This window comes from Podarcis muralis, chromosome 3, assembly GCF_964188315.1.
Source record: "Podarcis muralis chromosome 3, rPodMur119.hap1.1, whole genome shotgun sequence".
NCBI lineage: Eukaryota > Metazoa > Chordata > Lepidosauria > Squamata > Lacertidae > Podarcis > Podarcis muralis.
The window spans coordinates 71,996,974-72,021,001 of record NC_135657.1 but is presented as its reverse complement, the minus strand read 5'-3'; the positions used below and the strand labels follow the sequence as shown (position 1 = coordinate 72,021,001).

The following is a 24,028-nucleotide window of genomic DNA, read 5'->3' as shown; positions in this document are numbered from 1 at the left end:
TATATATAACGATCTAAATAATCGCACAAGAGTATCAAATGAATGTGCTAAACCAGAAATAACTGGTATTAAATGATCATTGTCACTGCATCAGACAAACATCTGAGTCCAGCGCTCATTGCATAACCAATGTGCACATGGAGCTATTATGTATGCAGTCTGCCCTATTCAAGGAGACAGCAGATCCACAGACAGGGATTAGTTGAACTAAATGCTGGAAAGCTCCATGAGCGTTTTAGAAATCCAGTGGGTTTCATCCAGAGGAAGTCAGCCATGGTTTAGTCCCATTTATTTAAGCAAATGGGACTAAAGTGCAGTTAACTTCATCTGGATCCAAGCTGCCCAGTGCCTCTAAATAAAAAAACCCTGATGATTTTATTTATCCCTGTTACAACTGCCAAAGAAAGAGGAAAACAAAGTCTTGGTGTGATGTAGCCCTCCAGGAAAAGGGAGAAAGGCTGATATTTCACTGGTGTTTGGGCATACTGAATGGAAGCATACAATCCATTAGTGTTTACCTAAACTCCAGTAAATTCAAAAACAAAGAGGTTTCAAGTTAATTATTAGTTACAATGATTAAGGAAAAGTTCACAGTCTCCATGATATTGAAATCCTCTGGGTGACACTGTACTTGAAGTTATAAATATAAAATCAACATACAATGAAGAGGGCCCTTGCTATATAGAAGTCCAAATAATCAAATATATAGATACATATAATATTTAATATTTTGAACTTTTCAAAGGCTGCAATCATTTTGCTAACAAAAATAATATGGGCTTAAATGTTTTTGTACATTCCTCAATTCAAGTATTTTTTAAATATAAGTAGTGAGAATAACAGGTAATAGCACCATATTCTACTGATACAGGGCAAGAGTCTAGTTCACAACCTATGCTTATACCAGTAGCTTTTATACCAAGAAGTCACACTGAGGACAATGGAATAACTTAGATGACTAACAACTGAAGTATTGGTACTACGATCTTAACACATGTTAAATAATGCCATGATCATAATCTTAACTTTTACAACCATTCAGCAACAAAATGGGAAACCTTTAAAGAAAATTGTAACTTTTCTGTTCATTGATTTTGTAGTACTTCACTCTCCCAATGTTCAAACTAATACAAGGAGTAGCTGTAATTAGTACAGAGACTGTCTTGATTCTCTACTCTTTTTCAAAGAGTATGGCACTTTGAAAACTACAGCTTTGAAAAATTAAAAAATTAGTTTCGAAATGACTGATTAAAGGTACCTACAGAAACTGTTTTAAAGAGCACGAGACTACTCACTGCTAAAAAATCAATTAAAAAATTTAAAACTATATAATTTATTTTCACTGATGATTATATTTAAATGAGATGCTACTGGAACATCTGTAATAATTTATGATTATTTGCTGTGTACCAATTCAGGTAGGTAGCAAGCAAGGGCACTATCAGAAACCTAGCCTACATACAGGCATCCTGAAATGGAGTTACATCTTTTCCCACAATATGCATTCATTTCAATAGGTTCTTCTAAGTGACATTCCCACTGGATTGTCCTACACCCCTTTTCCCCATCCTCACTGGATTGCCCTTTCCCGTACATGTTAGAGCAACATTTTTCTTATCAGTTGCCCTAATGCTGAGTGAATATTCTGAGTATTAGTCTAAAGCAGGCTGTCTCAGTCTGCTTCTAAATAACTTAGTGGTCAACATCTTTGGAAACTAAAAAGATCCCATCACTTTTTTGCTTTCTTGGCTTTTTTCAGTATATCACACTTTTTTCTATTGGGACGTCTGCATCTTTCATCAATGCTTGGTATACATTCATAATGCCACACTTCATCCATTTTCTCAACAGGATAAACAGCTTCAACATAATGACGGATTAGTCTCAGTCTGACAGGATCGAGCTGCTTTTTGTTACAAGCCCCTGAATGGTTGTATTGCAGTCTGAGGTTATCTGAAGTAAACAGCTCTGGAAAAAGTCTTACAAGAAGTCTGGCAGCAAAGTTACCAACTGAAAGGCTCTGCTGTACTATTTCTCTTACTTCCTTGTCAGACAGCAGATACAGAGAAGGCACAGGAAAGTCTGGAGGAGGAACAACAAGTTCCTCAAGTGGTATCTTGCAGAAATCTTTGTTGCTTCTTTCCGGAGGCAATGGCGGTCCTTCAAATTCTTCTTTAAATCTTTCCGGGTTTATTGCATAGGTCAAAAATTCTCTCCTTTCAGGTCCTGGCACATGGACCTTTCGCTGCAGTTGGTATGTGCGTCTTTGCTCTGTATCTCTTCGACGACATCTTTCATCAAGTTTTCCAACAAATTCCAATGTCCATACTCGATCATTCTTCGCTCTCGGATATAGCATTTGCACATAATGTCGAATTAATTTAATCCTAACAGGATCAAGTTGTTTCTTACCCAGTGATCCACTACAATTATATTGCTTCCTTAAGTTTTCATGGGTAAACAGTTCAGGGAATAAATGAACTAGCAATCGAGAAGCAAAATTGCCGATTGACAAACTGCTCTCATATATGTTCTTAAGCTGCTCCTTGCTTAACAGGTAGTCTGGAATAGGGACATCAAAATCAGGAGAAGGGATATCAAGCTTATCAAAGTCTATAGGCACAAGCCAAATCTTTTTTGACCTTCTGCCTGGCCTTTCATATTCAAAATTATCTTCCACTTTTATAATAGACACATCATCAGGCAAACTAGAAGAATCATAGCAATCCTCTCTCATCTGCTCACTCTCACTGTCATCCATATACATGCTTTCAAGTTCATCATTTATTCGCTGGACACAATGCTGCAACCAGGCCTTTCTCTCCTGCATAGCAGGAAAATAAATCTCTGTGTACCTGCGAATTACCTGAAGTCGCTGCGGGTCAAGCTCTTGTTTTCCACATTCTCCATAACAACTATATCTCTCAGCCAACTTTCTGTGATCAAAGAGTTCTGGAAACAATCTATGTAATAAAAAGACACAAAACTCTCCAGGAGAGGAAGCTTCATCTAAAAATTCATTTATATCCTGAGCATCAAATACCCATTCAGAGGCAATGGAACTACTCCTGTCCATGGGCAGAGCTTCATCCTCCTCCTTATCATCAATAACTTGATCAGTCTCATAAAAACTGGAGGACTGTATGTCTGGCTGACTATTTTCCATGTCTCTCTGTGCCCAAAAGCTACTGAAAAAGTCATTGACCTGAGGCAAACACTCTGCCTGCCAAACTGCAGGATTCTTCACAGAAGGATAGCAGACTTCTACATAATTTCGGATGAGCTGTAGATGAAGGGACTCAAGTTTCTTTTTGTTAAGATAGCCACAGGTACTGCAGGTCCTGCTTAACTCATCCTCACTGAAGAGCTCTGGAAAAAGCTGTACCAGTAGTCGGCAAGCCAAATCTCCACCTGATGTACCCTGATCCATGATCTGTTTGAGTTCTGAGGCAGTCAGCTGGTACTCAGGTGGTGGCCTGAATTCTGCTACAGCATCTGTGGGGCTGACATGCTTTTTAATTCGACTGACTTCTAGTGATAACAAGTCTACTTTGCTGTGAAGCTGAGTCATGTTGGAATTTAAGGTATTAAGTGTGTAAAACATTTTTTGTATCAAAGAATATATATTTGGGTCGGACTCAGAAGCAACAGGTGTGATAGCACTCATATCTCTTTTACGTTGCTCATTCAATGTCCGAAGATTGGAAGGACTGCTAGGATTAACCTTTTCAAACAACTCATAGGAAGTGAACTGCTCTGTTCCTGGCAGACTTTTCTTCTCTGTAATTTTGTGTGAGATCCCATACAGAGGTTTCTTATATGATGGCATGATTGTGTTATTTAAGGCTTCTTCTTCACCGAGCCACGTTATGCTAGGATTCTTGCTCTTGTTTAGCTGTTCCACATCTTCCTGAGTAGGTGATCCATCTCTGTGCATCAAGTTTGAAAGAAGGCCCTTTCAACGAACAAATGTAACATTAGTATTCAAATTAGTTATTTATCCTTAATGAATAAATTATAAAACATGATTTTCTTAATTTCAAACACTAAATTAATTTAACACAATGCTGCCATAGGGTTGGATCCAGACTATGTTAGCTGCTTCCACCTACACTATGGGTTGGAAAGGGGATGGAGGAGTTGGAGGGTATGGGAAATTTTCCCTGTGTATTTATTAGGATCTAAACTTTCATGTCTAGGAGCTGCCTAAAATACTCAAATCAATAGCCTTTCCTTAACATCAGAGTTCTGAGAATATTGCAGCTCATATATGCATAAGGATCCCCTACATCAAACTCACTGGCCTGGATTCCAAGTTTGTTCCTGTCAACAGGAGGGAGAGTCATCTTTTGCTGATTCCTCATTCCCTCTGTAGACTCTTATGCTCCGTGTCTGGACCAGTGGAAGACTGCAGGGGGAGTGTGAAATCAGGGGAACTGACTACCCCTTCTGCCAAAGAGATCCTCCGCTACATTTAAAACCTTCAATCTGTGAAAGGCATAGTTAAGATCCAAGCAACAGTACTGTATTCAACTAACAACACCCAGACTGAAAACCTTGCAATGCCCAGATTGAGAACCTTTCACAGCCTACTCACTTTCCACTAGGCACATCTGAAGGAAGAAAACTGTTGTAAGAGAATGTGTGTGCTAAATGATGTACAATATTTTCTGATAATGCAAATGGTAAAAGGTAGAGGGACCCCTGACCATTAGGTCCAGTCGCGAACGACTCTGGGGTTGCAGCGCTCATCTCGCTTTATTGGCCGAGGGAGCCGGCGTACAGCTTCCGGGTCATGTGACCAGCATGACTAAGCCGCTTCTGGCTAACCAGAGCAGTGCCCGGAAACACCGTTTACCTTCCCTCCGGAGTGGTACCTATTTATCTACTTGCACTTTGGCGTGCTTTCAAACTGCTAGGTTGGCAGGAGCAGGGACCAAGCAACGAGAGCTCACCCCATCGCGGGGATTCAAATCGCTGACCTTCTGATTGGCAAGTCCTAGGCTCTGTGGTTTAACCCACAGTGCCACCCGCGTCTTCCATTTCCATGCAAATGGAAGCAATGCCAAAAGAACTGTAGCCTATAAAGTGTTGACATTTGGAAGAGATCACAAAACATTTCAGGCACTATTTTATACCAGCAGATCACATTATTTGGGTGTCTTCATTAATTCACTATACGATGGATATTTTGCAAACATACTTTGCTTTGCAGCAGCAACAGCAACATAAATTTCAATACTAGAATTAAAAAATGAAAGAATTTAGACTTTAAAAATCAGAAATATTTTTTCACAGCTTGCTGTATAAATACTAATTACTAAAAGGTAAAATATACATATTCAAATACTATCAAGGCAAATAGGCAAGAATTGACTACTCCATCTTAAAAACATGAAAAACCTCAGCTTTGAGTTATGATCTCACTTTGTAAGCCACCTTGTGAGAGCTTGGCCCTAAAAAGCAAAAGAGAAATAACTTAAACCCTAAGCATGCCATCTACGGAATGGAATTGTTTTTTTAGTTCACAGGTTTCTGGTGTAAGGGGGGCCAATCCCCCCCCCCCCGTAGGCTCCCTGCCACACTGTTCTAGAAGGCTTTCCAACTCTCCAGAGCAATTCTTGGGGAACAGAAGGGGCTACAAGCAGGGGGAATCAGTGAAAGTACAAAATATCACCTAGGAAACAGCTCAGAAATAGCTGTTTGGGTTCTGGCTTAACCTTGCTGGACTGAAGTGCAAATGTTTATGTAGACTATTTTAGATGAAATCCAGACAAGAAACCATATTCATCAGTAGCAAGAAAAACTATGAAATTGGTTGCAACATCTTAAATAACTAGTTTAGTAAGTCATGAGTTTTTACATGCAATGTCAAATTCACCATTTCCTCAGCTGAATTCACACATCTATTGAATTTTGCTCTTTAAAAAACAGCCACCACCTTGTTCCTCAGAAAATCTATTGATCTCTAGGATGCATGTTTTCTCTTTGTTTGTTTTTGGCTAAATAGTGTCTTCTTTGCTTTGTTGCAGCCTACAATTTCCATAAAATAAAACACCCAAATGAGTATTTAATATTTCGGAACAAAGATTAACTGGTTTGACTAAATTCATTGAACTGCTTGTCAATCTGAAATAGTTAACTACAAGTCTAAGCAAGATGCTGTTAATATCCATATGTAAAGGAATCACCTCTTGTGTAAGGCCTCTTTTTTTCAGACTTGGTAGAATTTCTTGGTGGCTTCCTGAGCTATCACAACCAAACAAGATCCGTTTCCGTTTATTGGTTTCTTGCAGAGAAGTCACTAAACCATCCAGCGTGTTTTTTTCAGGTCTTGATATTACGGAGCAGTCTAGGACTTCATCTTCTTTGTCTGTTTCTACTTTCATAATATTTTTGATAATAACTGATGAAAGAGAAAAATAGTACCAATTGGTCACTGACTGGATCTGAATTATATATAGGTAGCTATTCTGGATTCAACAATCTAAAGCTCAGCAATGGGACACCTCTGGTCCATGGGTCTAATTAGTCCCAATGGGGTCCTAATTTGACACATGAGGCCATTTCCCCCAAACCACATTGATCTGTCCCACACTTGACTCATATATGACATCAGAGGTGGGGCAGGTAAAGACACGGCTGCAAAGGAACATTTGGGAGCCTCTAAGGTGCTCTCCTGATTATTGCTTGCCATATGAGGCTGGGATTATTGTTTTCAGGGACTGCCTGCATTAAGGAGTTCCTCATTGGTAACTCCATAATGCAGCTGGTCTTTGCCCAAAACAAGGGTTGCTGTAAGCGCTAAATCAGGCACCCCCAACCTCTGGCCCTCCAGATGTTTTGCACTACAATTCCCATCATCCCTGACCACTGGTCCTGTTAGCTAGGGATCATGGGAATTGTAGTCCCAAACATCTGGAGGGCTGTAGGTTGGGGATGCCTGCACTAAATGGAACTTATAGCAAGCTCCACAGGGAAAGCCTTCCTTAACCTACAGGGTTTGAAACCTACAGGGTTTGTTCATCTAACACCATGATGACATAAAGTGATTGACGGCCACCAACTTGTCAGTGTGACCATGAGGGTTGGTGTGGCAGATCCAGTTCCTCACCTCTACTATAGCTTAAACAGTCACCCCAACTTCTCTTGTTATTAAACACAGTAACCCTAGTTTCACTGCATTCGGAATGTAAGAGCTCATCAGAATTACAGTGTAAAGAACAAGCCAGAGAAGTGGACAAAACAGGCAGAAGGAAATTAGTGGAAAGCAATGTGTGATAAGATTTTTTCATTTGTTACAGTCTTTGTTATAAAAATGTAATTTTGGTATGGACTATATTCAAAAGTATTTTGATCTAATGAGAAAGTAGATTAAAAGGAATAACATTACCTTCAGCATTTTCTTCATCATCAAACAGTTCATCTGAATTCATATTCCGTACTCTACAATAATAGAGATAAAGAAATAAGTAAAAAGTCTATACAGCTTAGGAGAGACATGTTATGTGTACTGTAAAGCCATCTGCCCAAATCCAGCTTTTCTGGTTTATATTCAGAATGCACTCAAATAGTTTGCATACAAAAGCTGCCCCCATTTATATTGGTGTGAGGAACATTGCTGACTATTTATTTATAAAATTTATATGGCTCCCTTCATCCTAGGGTCCTAAGGCAGTTTGCAACAATAAATAAATAAAGCAATAAATAATAAAAATTTAAATGTACAATATAGTAAATAGAAGATCTATCAATTTTGGCAAGCTTGTCTTTAAAAAAGCATAATGGGGAGAGAGGTTTAAATGTGATGTTGCATGCAGAGGTAGCTTCAGCTCTTGCTTCTTGATGAACAAGAGTCACCATTGCCAGCTATGGAATAAGGATTTGCACTGGGGGTTTTTTTAAGAATGCAGGGAACCATTATGGAACTTCATCAAAATCTGAATGAAGACAGAGGTTATAATGGAGTAGGGGATCATAGATCAGCAAAACAGATGTAGAACATGTTTACGTAACACAAAATCATGACATAGATATTTGTAATATACACGGTACTGAACCCAGCAGAACCTCTCCATTTGAAGAAGGGGCTGGGATTCATGAGAGCTTCCATAAGCTAAAGTTGGGAGGGAGAGTGTAGAGAGGTGATTTACAACAATTCTCCCTTCTTCAGTAGATTTCCAAAACTACCTCACATGTGTGGTATCCCATAATTGAGAGATTTTGTTGGGGTAGAGGCATGGAGATCAGAGATCTGAAAGTACCCTTTCTGTGAGCACAACCCAACTCAGGCAACTCTGGATACAACCCATAGTATTTGCTCTGAGCTACTAATGATTTGTTCTAGAAACCAAAACATCGGTTGACTCAGACATAAGTATCAACCTCGCCATGCAAAACCAGTTATTTTTTTCTTTGAGCACCTAAGCCTGAAATCATTTTCCATTAAAAAAGTTGATTTCAGCATTTCACAGAACAGTCTTATGCATTTGGAAGTAAGTCTCACTGTGTTCAAGAAGTCTTATGCTCAAGCCAGGTAGGATTGTATAGGATTGAAACCCTAAAAATGATTGGTACAAAAAATGCTCATCTTAAGTTTTTAAGCTTTAAGGACCAATAAATACTAACACACTGAAAATTACTTTACAGTTAAGTATGAAATGAGGCTTTAATTATAATGGCAATAACTTGACAAAGTTAGTAATTAAGGTAATTACTAATAATAATTATTCTTTATTAAGGCAATTTATGGCACACTTTTTAATTAAAAAATCAAATCAGAGTCATTAGATTGTTATTGGATTCTATGTTGGCTTCTAAAGTAGCTGTTCTCTTTGAAGAGCACACCAAATGGGTTAACTCCAACAGCAGAAACTAACAAAACATCAAATAGCTGCTGGAGACCATTTAATGCAAGTGATTTAAATTCCAACTCATTTTGAGCAATTAGCTCTTCATTAGGGAAATGTCAGAAAAAGGACTAGCTCATACCTATTTCAATTATTTGTGTGACTAACTCTGAAAAGAGTTACTAGCCTTCTAACCCCAACACTGTAGGCTCCTTTTAGAGCTACTCATTTAAACTGCAACAGATGCAAGTACCCTGATGAAGAGGTAATTGCAAGAAACACATTAGGATTAATGTCACTTTGATTAATACACTTGTCTCCTGAATTGTTTCTCTTTCTCAAAAGGTAGATCTTGAAATAAAAAATGTCTGCTCAACAGCCAACTGGCAATACCAGATTTTCCCTGTGACATCATAAACGCCTAACTGTGAGGCCTTCTCCTATTCATAAACATGAAGAGATAGTGACAGCATCTGTGTTGTGTTTGAAGTATTGTGTTATCTCCACAGTAAGGACCAACAGGACATAACTGGCCATGTGGTACGCCTGAGGTGGTGTGGTGGTGGGAGGGCAGCAGCAAGGTCCGTATTCTCCAATTCTGTATTATGCCACACTCCACCAGCCATGTTATACTATGCTCCCATGCATTACTGGTTCCCACAGCATAGTCTCAGTGCCCAGTGGTCCAAAAACCTGATCTACACTTTTTCTGCCAACAGAAACAGAGACGTTTTTATTTTTCTATTCACAGAAGTAACCCAATGGGAATGTGTGATGTTCATGTGAGCTCATATCTATGGCCAGTTTCTTTCTCCCTGCCCCCAAGTTGGCTTTTTTGTGTTCCGTCAGAACAGGCACAAGCGACAGTGAGATCCAGACTGTGGCCAGTCAACCCCATCCTGGATTCTTTTGTTATATTCTGATTTAAAGTGGGAGTGCAGGCGAAATATGAAAGTATGGTTTACAACTGTGCTATATCCATGGTGCACTTGTGGCAGCTACTACCTACTTAGGTTACCCCACTCTTACAGTATTAGTGGGTGGCATAGAGAAGCTGCACCACTCACCTAGCCTCCCTCTGGCTAAGTCACTGCTGCATACCAGGATGGAGAGGGGCAGCAGCACAACAGCAGTGAGGTCATGCTGGTACAGATGTGTTGGCAGAACCATCTAGTGCTCCAGAATCTAGTGCTCCTGCTAACATGTTTTCACAACCTCACACCTATCTGTTCCAGAGTGAGGCCAGGCCAGCATCATAGCCCCACTGCGATTATAAAGTTCACTACTGTCTTATAAAGTTAGGTGGCCTTCAGCTTGATCCTATTCATGGCTGCTTAGAAGGTTGCCCCACTGAATTCAATGGATCTCACGCCCCACGTTAAGTTGAAATTCCCTCCATAGGGCCGTCTTGTTTACACAGTAAAAGTATATGCAGTTGTCTATTAGTGTCTGGCGACTTAGAAGGACAAATTCTACTACAGCAAACAGACTGGTCAAAAGCTATTACTGTGATTTATTGAGAAATTCAATTCCTTGTTTTCTAACCTCCATATCACACTTAATAAATTGTGGCTGTAGTAGCAGATTTCTCAAGGTGGGGGTGTACTTATTTCTACATAGACAACCTTTACATATGTCCTCTTTTTTTTAACTGCAAGAACAATTCTGAGCTGGATATTTAAAGATCAACGAGATTATATAATGTATTTTCACCATTTAAATACACATTCAACCTGAGTACCATGCTAGGAAACTAGACAAAAATATTTGTAATCTATATTTTATTATCAGGATATAGGAGACAGTCAGTTTGGTGCCTCTACATCCAGTAAGAGTAATTGCACAAACCAACTTACCATTATAACCTAACTATGTGAGGTGTAGCCTTAAAATGGCTGTGGATCCTTTCCTGACTTCTGGCTGCCAAAGACAATTGTCAGCACTGTCACATTGTTGCCTTACTGTAGGATTACAATGCAACAGTGACTACCCAAATTATTTGTAAGAGTTTAGCTACTTTACAGGAAAAGGTTTTTCTTTTTTTTATTATGCAGCAAAATAAGAGCCAATGTGATCTAGAAGATAGTAAAATACTGATATAGGAAAGCAGTGAAGACACACCACTGCCATAAACTCATGTAGTTTTTGCAAATCACCATCTCCTAGCCTAGCTTTACATTATATATGGGAATTAGGTTGCCCTAACTTACAGGATAGTAGCATCTTTTGCTTTATAAATGATCACCAAATACTAAGTACATGAGCTCAACATTGTAAGGTGTGTGTTAATTTGAAATTACGATATGGTTGTAACAACATCAAGACTGGCACCATCAGATAGTTGCTGGTGGGTGAGCCCAACAGGATTGACCAGGTACTGTAGTGGCAACTGATATTCAACCAAATCCTCTCTGATGTGCTGCCCAGAGGATGAAAGCAAAAAGACAGAGATGGCAACTACTATTGCAAGCAGCAACCACTCCTACTTTGTTTCCCTGCATGTTCTCTTTCTCTGAGCAGCATGGTGATGTCCAATCCACACAGCAGTGCTCCAAAGAGCCCTGTCTCTACCTGTGACCACTGCCTGGCCAGCCTATAGCTGTAAGCCACTTCCTTGCGCATACTTTCTCTCTGGGCAGCATCACCCAAATACGGCCATTCCTTACTATGGCTCCACCCAGAGAGAACAAGTATGTGGCTGGCAAGCGGAGGTTGCTCCCAAGCAGGAGGACAGGGCTGTTGCTGGGTGCTTTCATCTCCAAACTCCAAAACGTTTCCCCCAAGAGCAGGATGAGTATCTTTCTTTTTCTTTTTCTTTTTTTTTGCAATAAGGACTTTGTATTTGGATGTTGCCTGTAGAACAGAAAGTGCCGCCTGGAGGAAGAGAACTACGAGCCCCGCCCTAACAACCCAGGGCAACAGGAGGAGGAAGGTGTTGCAGTCATGCAGAAGCCATGCCTGGAAACTGGCCAATAAGACCAGGATCGCACCAGGCGCGCGGGAACTCGCAACGCCCCCTCCCGGCTTTGAAACGCGCGAGGCAGCGCTCGCGAGTCGCGGGGTCACGTGGGCACCCCCTTCCCCAGATCGAATGGAATAAGGCGGCGGCGGCGGCGGGGGGGGGGGTCCGGGGGAGAGGACGCTTCAATTATCACCCCCGCCTCCCTTTGCCTCGCCAGCCTTAGCACGGAGCGGAGCCCAAATGCCACTGAGGGAAGGGCCGGCAGCGGCGGGCGCTGGGAGGATAGGCCTCGCGGCTGGTCGCGAAAGCGGGTTCCGTTGCCGAGCAGGGAGCCAGGTTTCCAGGCAACAGGAGCCGGCGGTGCGTGTGCGCGCCTCGAGAAGCAGCTGGGGAAAGGGGAGAGCCGGCTGGCCAGGCTACCCGCTCACCGAAGCGCTTCTTGGGCCAGCCCTCTTTTTGGTAGCGTGCCCCGCGGCTCGCGACGGCAGCTTCCGGAATGCTTCCCACCCCCCACCCCCCCTGTCCCCGCGCCCTCGCCGCCGCCGTCCTCGAGAGCTGGTCTATGTGGCAGCTGGAAACAGGGGGCACAATATAACATCCAGCTCCCCCCCTCCCCCGCCGGAGATGGAGGCGCCCGCGCTGCCTGGCCGTTCTCCCGCGCGAGGAACACAGCCATAGTTCTCCCCGAGGGGGGAGGGGGCCGGGGAGGCTGAGGAAGGACCGTGTTCCTCCTGCCGAGGCCGAAAGTAGAACTGTGGGGAGGGAGTTGGCCAACACACGCACACACCTACCTTGGGGAGGGGGGGTTGGGGGGTAAGCTGGTTTCCCTATCTAGAGAAAGTTGGGAAGGGGCTTACCTGGGTCCTTCTTAGGCACTGTGGGGAAAAGAGGGTGAGGGCCCCCCTTGGTCTTGGGTGGGTGTTTTATAAGCGCGGCCGTGGCTGGCTCCCGTGTCTTCCCCTCCCACTTAGCTCTTTGTGTATGTGCGTGTGTGTCCGTGTGCGAGAGAGAGAGGGGGTCCGCGCGCTGCGCTCTCGCGTGACGTGACGGGACCGTGTGTCATTTCCGCACAAGGACACTGAGCCCCGAGGAGCTGCTGCTGCTGCTGCTGCTGCGGCCACCCGGGACAGAGAATGTGCATGCGGGTGGGGGCGGGGAGGAAGAGGAGGTGGGGGAAGGCGGACTGATTAAGTGGGGGCACCACAGCTCGCGCGCGAGGCAGAGAAGGCGGCGGCCCTCTCCGTTCCACACGCGTATTACGCATACCCCTCCCCCCCCGCGCGCGCGCTTCTGAGCCCCGCCCCCTTTCCCCCGTGGCTGTGCCTGGTGGAAGGAGCCGTTAGTTGCAGTCGGGTCACTCTCGCGCTGCTCCTCTTTGCCCTCCAGCCTGCTAGTTTACACGCTAACGGCCACTTCACAAAAAGCAACGGTTAATAAAACACCCACATTGCCCTCGTGAGGTTTGCCGGGCGCTACCGAAGGTGGAATTTCCGGGCTGCGAGAGGCGGAGAGGCATTTGAATTAATTGTTCAATTTATTTGTTGTCTAATACAGGACCATTCTGAGCGACTTATATAGATAATAAACGTATATATTATACAGTATATGGCCCTCTAGTTGGTCATGGAACGAACCAGTGCAATGGCCCTGGAATTAACAGGCCCAGCACCTGCTGCTGCCGCCGCTGCAAGATGTACATGTTGAACCGATGGGGAAAACTCATACAGTGGTACCTCAGATTACATATGCTTCAGGTTACAGACTCCACTAACCCAGAAATAGTGCTTCAGGTTAAGAACTTTGCTTCAGGATGAGAACAGAAATCGTGCAGCGGTGGCTGCGGGAGGCCCCATTAGCTAAAGTGGTGCTTCAGGTTAAGAACAGTTTCAGGTTAAGTACGGACCTCCGGAACAAATTAAGTACTTAACCTGAGGTACCACTGTACTTAACTAGACAACTTGCAAAACAAAACAAAACAAAACAAAAACCCTCCATCGCAGTCACCTTTGACTTTGAAAGGTTCTCAAAAGTGATTGGAGAAATGCATATTGAGGGACAGAGAAGGTGAATTCTTTCTAGAATGCCTGGGGGCTGTCTTTGGGGTCTCAAATTTCAGCGGCACCCTGCCTCTCAACTTCCATTCTTTATCACAGTTGCAGTGCCCCCAAGGTCCACTGTGACCTAACCAGTTGCGCTTCCCTACATCCGCTTCTGGGGCTGTTCAAAATCGCAATAATAGTATCTTGGTTAAAACATAGACCACAGATCAGGAATAGTATTGCTTAGGACTAAGGGGATGCCGGCATGCTTCATGAGCATTTTAACTAAGAGAAGATTCACTGAAATTAATGAAGTTAACTTAGTGATGTTCATTAATTTCAGGGGGTCTATTCCAAGTAACTTCGTTGAATATCGCCCAAGGTTTTTCAAAAACAGACATATTATCCAAAAGTAAACAGAAGAAACACAATTTCTGACAAATACAAGCAGACAATAAGGCGTGGGGGTGGGGGAAAGAGAATTTGAGGAGCACATTGATAAAAACAGAAAAAACACCAGCACAATTATTATTTTTATATACATTAGAAGCAGACCAGCCCACTGGTTGTTTGGACATTTGTACAAGGAAGCCAGAGGTTTGGCGAATAAGTGAAAGGAGATTGTGGTGAAGCTGAATGTATTTGTGGTGAAACTGAATGTATCTATTTTCACAATAGAAGATGTAGGGCCGGTCCTTGTGCCTGAACTTTCACAGGAAAGGAATCGGGGGACTTAAATGGTTTTAGAAGCAAATGTGCTATACTTTGAGCAAACTCTGCTACTAGTGTATCCATGGGTTTTGATAAAAGTGCAGAAAGTTATTCCTAGCACATTCACATTAGTTTGGACTAACATACGGAAGAAAAATCTGCTAACATCTCTCATATGCATGATGGCTTAATAGTCAAATTGGCTGAATATGACCAGGCAAACTGGTTTGCATATGTTTGGAAAACATTGAACAGCAAGCACTTTTATGATCACAATGTAAACTTGGGTAAGTCTTGATCTGATTTTGCCTTAAAATACTAATATCCCAATTGGCAGAAATTATTGGCAGAATTCCAACAGCTGTTGCAGTTTCTTTCATCCCTGTGTAACAAACTACCAGCAGGAACGCTGCCTTCCACATGAGCTATTCAAGGTAAAGGAATCCCACCTGCCTTTGCACCATTAATCATATATGTAATTAAAGCGTTACATGATTTGGTACTTAGTTCTGCAGTCTTATTTGCTTACCTGAAATGCTTTATATTATGTTTAGTAAAAACACATTTTTAAAGTAAAGAAAAGCAAAAGTGTGCAAACCACTCTGCTTCAGAAATGAGAAAACATTTGCCAATTTGAACTCCACCTCATTTCTTACTCTAGAGTGTTGGCCTCAGGCACTGTTCCCATTAGGGGACCCAAGCCCAGAAGGGACCCTGCAGGCCTCAGCTACCCATCCTGGAATGTGAGTATACTGTTCCTCTACCCATTCTGATTGAAAAAGGAATAAAAAGCACTGCAATTTCAAATAGACTATGCATAGTAAGTTTTGCACACTTGTTCATATACAAAACAAAAACATTTGTGTGTGCATTGCAGTGTTTTCAGTTTCCATTTTGCCTTTGATTCAGAAGTTACTATTTTATGCTTTTAAGAAACACCTCCCACTTAATTGGGGGTGTCTGCTTTTCTTCTAGTTGTAATTAAAATTCACAGAGGGAAATGCAAGATTTATGATCTGGAACAAGCATTGGTCCCAAGGACCTTTAGAAGTAGCAGTTTATTTAATTTGAAAACCTGAGACTGATACCAATGCAATCAATAAAATGCAGTCTGCACAGATTTAATAATGTTACTGCAGTAAATACATGCAAAACTACCCCATAAGATTAATACTTATATTTCCATTTCCCCTTCATTTAATGTGGGATTGAGTAGCATATTCTTGCTAGGCTTATAGCCTGGAAATTGGTGCATAAATGTCAGAAAGATTGTGATTTGGTACTGTGACAACAGATCATCTTTCACATACCCTCATTTGCCTCTATCATAAGAGGCTAGTCATTAGGTCAAGGTGGGGCTGAGCCCTACCAGTATTTTTTCTGCAGGCCAGAATCCAAAGCTGTAGCCCAGCAATCCTGCATCACCAGCAGGCAGATACCTAAATTTACTGTAATTCAGGAGTCTATTCTGTTAAATCTTTTCTGCCAGTCAATCACTGCTGTGGCCAACAAGTTCTACCCTTCACCTTTGTCTCCAGGAGTAAAAGAAAAAAACAAAACTCCCCTGGTTTGTCAGATCCAAATACATCATCCTTTAAATCTCCCTACACATACCAGGATATTCTTATTTTATCCAGCCCCCTTTATTCTAGGTTCCTACAGCTGTAGCCTGTTCAGAGATCCAGTTAACCTGACCCTTATCCAGGACACTCCATTCTATTTCCTATTCCTGCTTTTTAATTCCCTAAAGGTTGTTGTTGGTTTTTTTTTAAAAATGTGGTGCTTCTGCAAATCTTGGTATTTCTGTAAGCCTGCTGATACTGCATGTAGATGGTGTTGTTTTGGCTACTAAAGTATTCACAGATAACTGAGTTCACAATTACTTCATATGAGATTATTGTGTTTCTCATCTATTCATGCCTGATGTGCAAGTGCAGGTTGGGCAGCTGATCTTACATAATCATATACTTGTTAATCCACCATTTCAGGCAGAGATGCTGAAACATCAGGCATAAACATTTAAGACTGGGATGTTAATGCAACAAGTTTAAACTGTATTCTGAAAGCGCTGGTGAACACAGCCTATATATTTCTGTCATCTATGAATAAACTGCTTTATTAGCTAAAACGTGGAGAGTAGATTTGCCAAGACAAAACCACATTTCGGTAACATCCTTTGTTTCAAGCACTTTGTTATGCTGCTGTTGATCATAATGATGCAAACAACGAAGTAATTGTACAAAATTATTGCCGCTGATTTACATATGAAATGCACACCTTCCACTGCTGCATGCCAGCATTGTTGAACTAGGTTATAAATAGTGGATGTGGATGTGTGTGTATGTGGGGAGAGAAAATGGTCTCTGATGAGCAAAAGCGAGGAATGAAGAGTTTTTCAAACCATGTTGCAGTTGGGAGATTTTTCAATGAAATCATAGTTGATTTTGCATTCATTTTGTAAAGGGAGAGCTGTACAGAAACTCCCACAAGTAATTTTCTCTGTTTCTCAAAATAAAAAACAACGGAATCCTGGAGCTAGGTGAAAAGTAGAGGTCATTCAGTTTATTGGGGTTTTAATTGTAGTGCGAAGGAGTCTGTTCTGTCAGCACAAGCATTTTTGCTTTCCTGAATCTCCCCCCCCCCAATGCTGTTGTGGGGGTTCCCCAGACCCTCCAGAGCAGATTTGGGGAGGCAAAAAGTCCCAACTTGTGCTGGCTTCCGCTTGGTGGGTCAGAAGCAGCTACTGGGCCACAAACTTTAAGTGGTCACAACAGAAGGATTACAAACATACAAATATATTGTTTTAAAAAAGAAGTGCTCCTCAGAAAGAGAGAGAGAGAGAGAGAGAGAGAGAGAGAGAGAGAGAGAGAGAGAAAACAACTTGTATAAAAAAAGGTAATTCAGTAAGCCCAATATTGCAAATTTAAGTTAAAAGAGAATCCTGTGTTTAGAAAGGTTCCATTAAGTAAACCAGTAGTTTTCAAGCTTTCTGCCCAGAGAGAATCTCTTCTTGTCTACTTGCCTTCCAAGGACTGTCCTACATATTTGCCATGAAATCTTTGTGTATTTATTGCATTAACATTCTGTGTTCTCTTCTAGTGCACAGACACTCATTGATCAGTTGCCAGGTCTTGTGCTACTGCAGGAACTGTGGGCATGTTTTAGGGTGCATTCAGTGTTCTCCTCCAGACATGCTTAGTAGTGCAGTATCACTAAAAAGTGGGTGGAATTCAGAAAGGTGTGTCCACTGAGGAACCACTAATACATTTTCTAGATACACCCTACAAAATTCCCTATAAAAGCGGTAAACACATGACCTATAACATGACCTTGTTTTTTAAAAAAACAATAGGTAGCTGGTAGCAAATGCAACTGACAAGCCAGTAGTAGCTTTGGGGGAGTAATGAGGCAGCATTGACATCTCTCTTGGCCTAAGCTCAGTTTGGGTGTACATAAATGAAAGTGCTAGGCAAATGATAGGGAACTCTCAGGTGACTAGCAAATAAGCAAGGAGAGCACTGGTTTTTCTGTATTAAGGATGTAAAGGATTACTTTAGCATCTTTGAGTCTGACTTACATTTTTCTATTCCACATTTTTGGTTAGGCAAATAACTTTCCTATCATCAAGTTAATACTGCACTGCAAAAATGTTTTCTTAACACCATTATGTTTTTAATAATATTGTTGCCAAAAAGGTTGTTAGGAAATAAAATATTCATTTGAAAAACAATAGAGCCTCTAAATTTACCTTCACTAACCTGATGTCCTCCCAATGTTTTGGGTTGCAACTCCCATCAGGACGCCAGCACACTGCTGTAAGTTTAAAGCACCTGGAGAGCACCAGGTTGGTAAAGGCTGCCCTAAACTGTATTAAGAAAAACTTTTTTAAAGAAAGTTGAAAGGTGTTCACAGAATATTTAATCAAAGGCCAACAATTCTATCATGCACACTTTAAATAATAATGTGTTTTCACCATTTGTCACTGAACTTTTATACCTTTTGATTTAAAAGAAAATATTAGAAGTTTAAAACATGCATTCATTTTATTTTATGGATGAGAGGAATCAACTCTCTTCCATCACAGGCATTTTTTAAAAACACTGATTCAATCCATTACTAAATGGAGGATTCAGAGCTTCATAGAAGTGTAAGAATCTCTTACACATGGGGGAGCCAAAGTACTCTTCTGATTAATGAAAAGGGCTACAGTGATTTTAGACAGTAGTTGAGCAAGAACTTAAGATAATTTGAAGGGAAAAGGTACTATAAAACCTGGGTATGCTATGAGCAACACTAACTTTTCAAAAAACTGAAGGAGGTGGGTCTAATTTGGCTGGTTTGTAAAACTTGCTTTTTCATTTAGATGGCAGGTATTTTTATGCTTCATTATCTGTGCTAGGTTTGACCACAAAGTCAACTAATATACAAACACACCTACAGAAAAAAAAAATGAATTGAGGAAGATGTTATGGACAATACGTGGAGATTTTCAGTAGAATAAAATGTCTGCAGATTTTTTTTAGTAATGAAAGATTTTTGGACTACCTGTGTAATCTTTCTTTCTGCTGTAGAGGTACTGTACATTGTTGATATCCTTGAGGATCAGCAAAAAATCTTCATACATGTGATGTGTTACTATTGGAGTCATAAAGTCCTTGTGCCTATCTACTCTTCTCTGTGCAATAAGAACACCAGGATCCTCTCCATTTATCAGTGGTAACAGAGGATGTGAAGTCTACAGTGCCCTATATAAGATAAGATGGTAGAAGTTATGTCTGTCTGTGAGGGAAACAAGCTCTCACAGAAGTTGAAAACACTGACATATTACAAATGCTGAAATAAATAGTTTGAAGGTTTGTAGCAGTTGTTCTCACTCACCAACACATTCTTAGATTGGAGAAAGTCGCTTTGCAGTGGTAACCAGGGCTTTTCTTCAGCAGGAACTCACCGGAACTCAGTTCCGGCACTTTTCAGGTAGGTGTCATTGCCATTCTAAGAGAACGAGGGAGGCTTTCATGGTGAGCTGTAGCACCTCTGATTCTAAAAAAACAGCACTTGTGCTAACCAAGAATGTATATTTTATTTACAAGCAGTAAAAAACTGCATTTTTGTTACCTCTGTAGCTCACAAAACATTCTGCGTTAATAAATCAGGTTTTCTCTATATCTTTACACATAAATTATAATTTATCTTAATATTACAGATTGAAAAGTACAGACCAGGAGATTGAGTGGTTTGTGTAAAGTCACTCAGCAATCCTGACAGAACCACCTGAACCTCCTGATCATGTTTCTTGAAAGAGGCTGTCTTGAGTTCAAGTGGTGAATTGGGGTGTGTGTGTGATTTCTGTGCCTTTAATGTAACAGAAAAGCACTTCTAAAAATCCTATGATTACCTACCAAAGAACTGGAATATTTTTCTAATCACTTAATAGGACCAACTGCTAAAGGATCAAGCCTTTCACTTTTTACTGTCATACTTTATACTGAGAAATGTTAGGTTAAAAAACATACTTAAAGGTACTAAGAACTACCAAGTTAGGTAGCTCCAAATTAAGAAATGCAATATATTTTGTATATGCACACCTCTTGTCAAGGCCTATTGATAGTCTTCAGTTATTTAAAGTCACATCATTTTTGTCAGAAGTCAAAAGAGCTTGGACTGGAATAGTTTGTAAAAATACATATCATATGCAATTTTACTATAGTGGCTTAAACTGCAACCCTAAACTTTAAAAAACAATAGTAACAAGCTGTAGCAAAAACCCCCAGTATATTTTAATATATTGGTATCTGCAGTCTTGCACAGTTCAGGGGGCAATGTTTTTGTTCAGTGCTTCAGTGAAATATCCTGCTAATGCACACACATGAGCTTAATCCCTCAGAAACTTCTGCACAATCCAACAGGTATATCTCCTTCAACTGCCTTATCATTTTGTAGGGGAACAATTAAATAGGTGCAATGATACCATTAGTGGAAAACCATGCACCTCATCCACCATGAAGTTGTTAAGACAACTGTGTTAACACAGAACTCACCATCAGATACAATTGTACTTGCATATGTGAGGTTTGGGGGCCTTCAAAAATATATTTGCTGATTATTTTTAAAAAGTGTCAAGCAAGCTAAAATGATATCTAAATCAAGACGCTTGCCAGAAATGCTCAGGTAGATGCCACAATTCAACCCTTATATAATTAAGGCTGCACCACTCAGTCCCAAGAGTTCTTGAGCTGTACCCTTTAGAAATAGTTTATTGCATGTGTATTGGGTTCCAGCCCATTTTTTTAACTAATAAGGTTATAAATACTGGTGATGATAGTTGCCAAGAGCAGGACTCGGTCATTTTCTAGAGTTGTGTTGTAACTTGGCCTTTGAGGTTCCTCATCCCTAACCTAAGCAATAGTCTAGCATGATGCCACTGAGCATAGGTGAGCTTTAGGCTTAAGTGCTGCCTCTCCATTTTTCTCCTCCTCCTCCTCATGCGGTCTGAAGGAGACAAGTTTGCCATTTTGTCTGAACTGCCAAATGGTGGTTAACATTAAGGGTGGAATTCAACATTGCTATTACAAACGTTCCATCTGTGCATGTGTCAGGGGCTCAGGAGCAGAGGCACAGGGGAGAGAGAAAATGGAGAGTGAAGGGGAAGAATCTGAGGGCAGCGTAGGGGAGTATGACAGTGACCCGAGAGATTCCATGAGCTTCTCCAGCGAATCAGAAGATTCCCAGAAGGGGGCGCCGATGGTCAGGGCAAGGGGGGTCCCAGGGGGGACGCACCAGAAACAAGAGGCCAGCGGGGACTCCCAAAGCAGCAGCGGGAGATCAGGACCAGCTTCCCCACCAGAGCGTAGTGGGGGGGAAGAGTCCCATGTGTCAGGGCCAGCGTCTCCTCCAGCAGGGAGAGAAGATGAGTCAGGGCTGACCACGCCTCTATCGGAGAGTGGGGGAACGGAGGGGAGGTCAGGTCCAGCTAGCCTCCCCAAAGGGGGAAGCAGTGACAGGAGCAGTGTAAGGGTCAGGAGGAAGGTTGCCGGCTGGGCGCGCGCGCCAAGTTCGAATGTACAGGCGCGCGGGACAGCAGAAAACCCGGATTGGGAACCAGGTCCTAAAGCCCGCCGGAGGCAGGGGGAAGACTCAGGGGACTCAGTGTCAGAAGAGTCTAGGAAGGGCAAGACCCCAGCGGACAGGCGGAACCAGAGGAGGAAAGAGCAAAGGAAGAGGTGGAGCAAGGCTAGAGTCTTAAACTGGTGTCTGGGGGGAGGAGATTCAGACGGAGCTTCAGCGGTCTAGAGTTTGAGACGTAGAGCTGCGCGCTGCGGCTGTGAAAGCGAAACTGAACTTCAATAAAGACTTTTGTATATAACAACGAACTGGCGTTGGTCCTTTGTGAGCTGGGACCTCGGGCAGCTCTGACAGCATGCATTTCAGCTTGCCAGAGGGAACAATTGCCTTCTTGCCATGTGCTGTTCTGGGGGTTCTCCCGACCTGCCCCCCAGCCAATTTTGGGTGTGTGGGTGGAAGAGGGGGGCAAGTTCCATTGTAGAAGCCCTTACGCAGGGGTTCCATTGACAGGGTTTGTTAGGTGAATCCCACCCTAAGTATGGGTTATTTGAAACAAGCCAACTTGAAGCCCTGTTTCTGACATAGTTTCAACAACAACATTCTCTTTGAAATGGAAAATACATTTATAACCCCGGATGTCCTCTTTTTCCAGACTGAATGTTGTTCAAGAGTATATCAAGAACATAATGGCTTGAGAATTCAACTGGTTTGATCTACATTTTCATCTAATTACAAAACTGAATTACAGTAAACCAGCAATGTTTTTGTAGTGCTAAAATTTAAGGTATCAAAATACATAAATCATGTTAAGCTTTTTTAAAGTCCTCTGAGAATCACATACTGGCCCATTATATAGAAGGTTTGCGACACTTCACTTTAGTGTGTGTGTGTGAAGAAGTTAACTGAAATAACTCCACTTAGTGTTTGAGAGGGAGAGAGCAATGTAATGAAATCTGTTTGCTGTGCTAGCTGTCTCCAGATTGGGCTGTAATTACACCACAGAAGGAAGAAAGGTAGCTGAGTCTCAATCTGGATCATTTATGTAAACTCAGCCTTCTTGTCAACGATGTTCTCAGATTGCAAGCATGCAAACCACAAAAATCATCTCCTATGAACAAAATAGAGACAGTGTCAGATTGCAGGCTTCTGATATACCTTGTATTCTCTCTGTAATTGGACTTTAACATCTGACACAGTAAGGTTAAAAAACTTCTCATGTAATATACATCTATTCAGGGAATGAAATCCTGTACAGAAGGGGGTAGGGGGAGGGAGAAGAACGATCCTTTACTCCTTTATGGCATAGAATTGACACAGAGTTGTATGAAGAAGCATTTATTTGGTGTGAATTAAAACAAAATGTTCAGTAAATCAAGGAAAATGTAGTTACCCGCGTTTGCTGAAATAAGTGGCATCTTATACAGAAGGCAAATAATTACCCTGGAAGTTTAAAACCCCACCCACTGAACCAAATTGAAGACTATACAAACAGCACATTCAAAATTATTCTTTTCTGCAGAACGACATAAATATTACAAAGCTCTTACCATACCTGATGCGCGCTCTCAGCAACTCTTTCAAACACACAATGCATTAGGCAAAGGGTAATTTTATATGTAAATACATAACGAAACAGTGTGAGGAGACATAGCGGCATGTAGTCAGATAAAAGATTCCCTCCTTTCCCCTGCTAATTCATCGAGCTGCCCTTCATGTTGATAAATTGGTACATTAATTCTGGTTTTAAACAGCCCTCTCTCTGGCAGATTTAGAAAGCATTTCTCCCGACACCTGCAGCTTCAGGGCCCCCCTCTGTCTTCTCTAGTGCAGGAAAACCACAGGCCACCACACTGGCGCCATCCCTGGCTATGTCCAATCAATAAGGACTTATTTCCTGTCCATTTGCTGAGGTCACAGAAGCGAGTCTCATTAATTATTGCTACCAGTGCAGCCTCAAGTGTGCTTCTGGCATGACAAGTGAAAACTGTTTGACCTTTTTTCCCTAATTTTGTTTGTAGCAGTTCCGAAGGGTATATGTTAGTTTGGGAATGTGGTGAGTGGAACAGAAACACATTTTTTAAAGCCACTGACACATTTAGATGCGGAGCAATGGCAGATCTTGACGCTCTCCACTATTATCTGTTCTGCTCATTAGTGCAAACAAAAAGTGGCTCCTTTTCCCAATTGTAGATCATGAAAATCTTGTCACAGCATAAACAATGTTTTCTAAAGCAGATCTGGCCTCCGAGGGAGGGAAGCACTCCAGAGCCTCCAGTGCTCTGTTTCCATGGTAACGACATAGGTCAATAGCTGAAGTCACACCTTTGCCAGCCTTGATTGCATCTTGCAACTGTGAGAAAACACATGCACAATATCATCAGTTTTGACAGAAATAACTATATGCA

General features: G+C 41.7%; 2 protein-coding genes across 3 annotated transcripts in view; both read right to left on the bottom strand.

The window, feature by feature from the left end:
• Window positions 1-704: 704 nt before the first annotated feature.
• Window positions 705-12,940, bottom strand: BEND3 (BEN domain containing 3). 2 transcript variants are annotated; one of them, XM_028723072.2, is made up of 4 exons: window positions 12,669-12,940; window positions 7,394-7,446; window positions 6,192-6,406; window positions 705-3,955 (listed from the first exon to the last, which is right to left on the bottom strand). In XM_028723072.2, exons 2-4 carry the CDS (start codon window positions 7,434-7,436, stop codon window positions 1,730-1,732), a joined length of 2,484 nt encoding a protein of 827 aa, XP_028578905.2. In that variant the 5' UTR covers window positions 7,437-7,446; window positions 12,669-12,940; the 3' UTR covers window positions 705-1,729. The 2 variants fall into 2 exon arrangements, with proteins under 2 accessions (XP_028578905.2, XP_028578907.2); XM_028723074.2 differs by lacking the exons at window positions 7,394-7,446; window positions 12,669-12,940 and adding an exon at window positions 4,305-4,408 and having other exon boundaries at window positions 6,192-6,283.
• Window positions 12,941-22,942: 10,002 nt separating this feature from the next.
• PDSS2 (decaprenyl diphosphate synthase subunit 2) overlaps window positions 22,943-24,028 on the bottom strand; it is a 70,498-nt gene continuing 69,412 nt past the window's right edge. The window contains exon 8 of the mRNA XM_077926133.1: window positions 22,943-23,973. Coding sequence (XP_077782259.1) covers window positions 23,815-23,973 — 159 coding nt within the window. The 3' untranslated portion in view covers window positions 22,943-23,814. The remainder of the gene's footprint in view (window positions 23,974-24,028) is intronic.

Excerpts from the sequence above, each read along its gene's own strand:
- BEND3 (XM_028723072.2), bottom strand. The coding sequence starts at position 7,436 with ATGAATTCAGATGAACTGTTTGATGATGAAGAAAATGCTGAAG. Across the intron at positions 6,407-7,393 it reads TGATGAAGAAAATGCTGAAG|TTATTATCAAAAATATTATG; the intron begins GTAATGTTATTC and ends CTCTTTCATCAG. Across the intron at positions 3,956-6,191 it reads AAAGAGGCCTTACACAAGAG|GGCCTTCTTTCAAACTTGAT; the intron begins GTGATTCCTTTA and ends GTTCGTTGAAAG.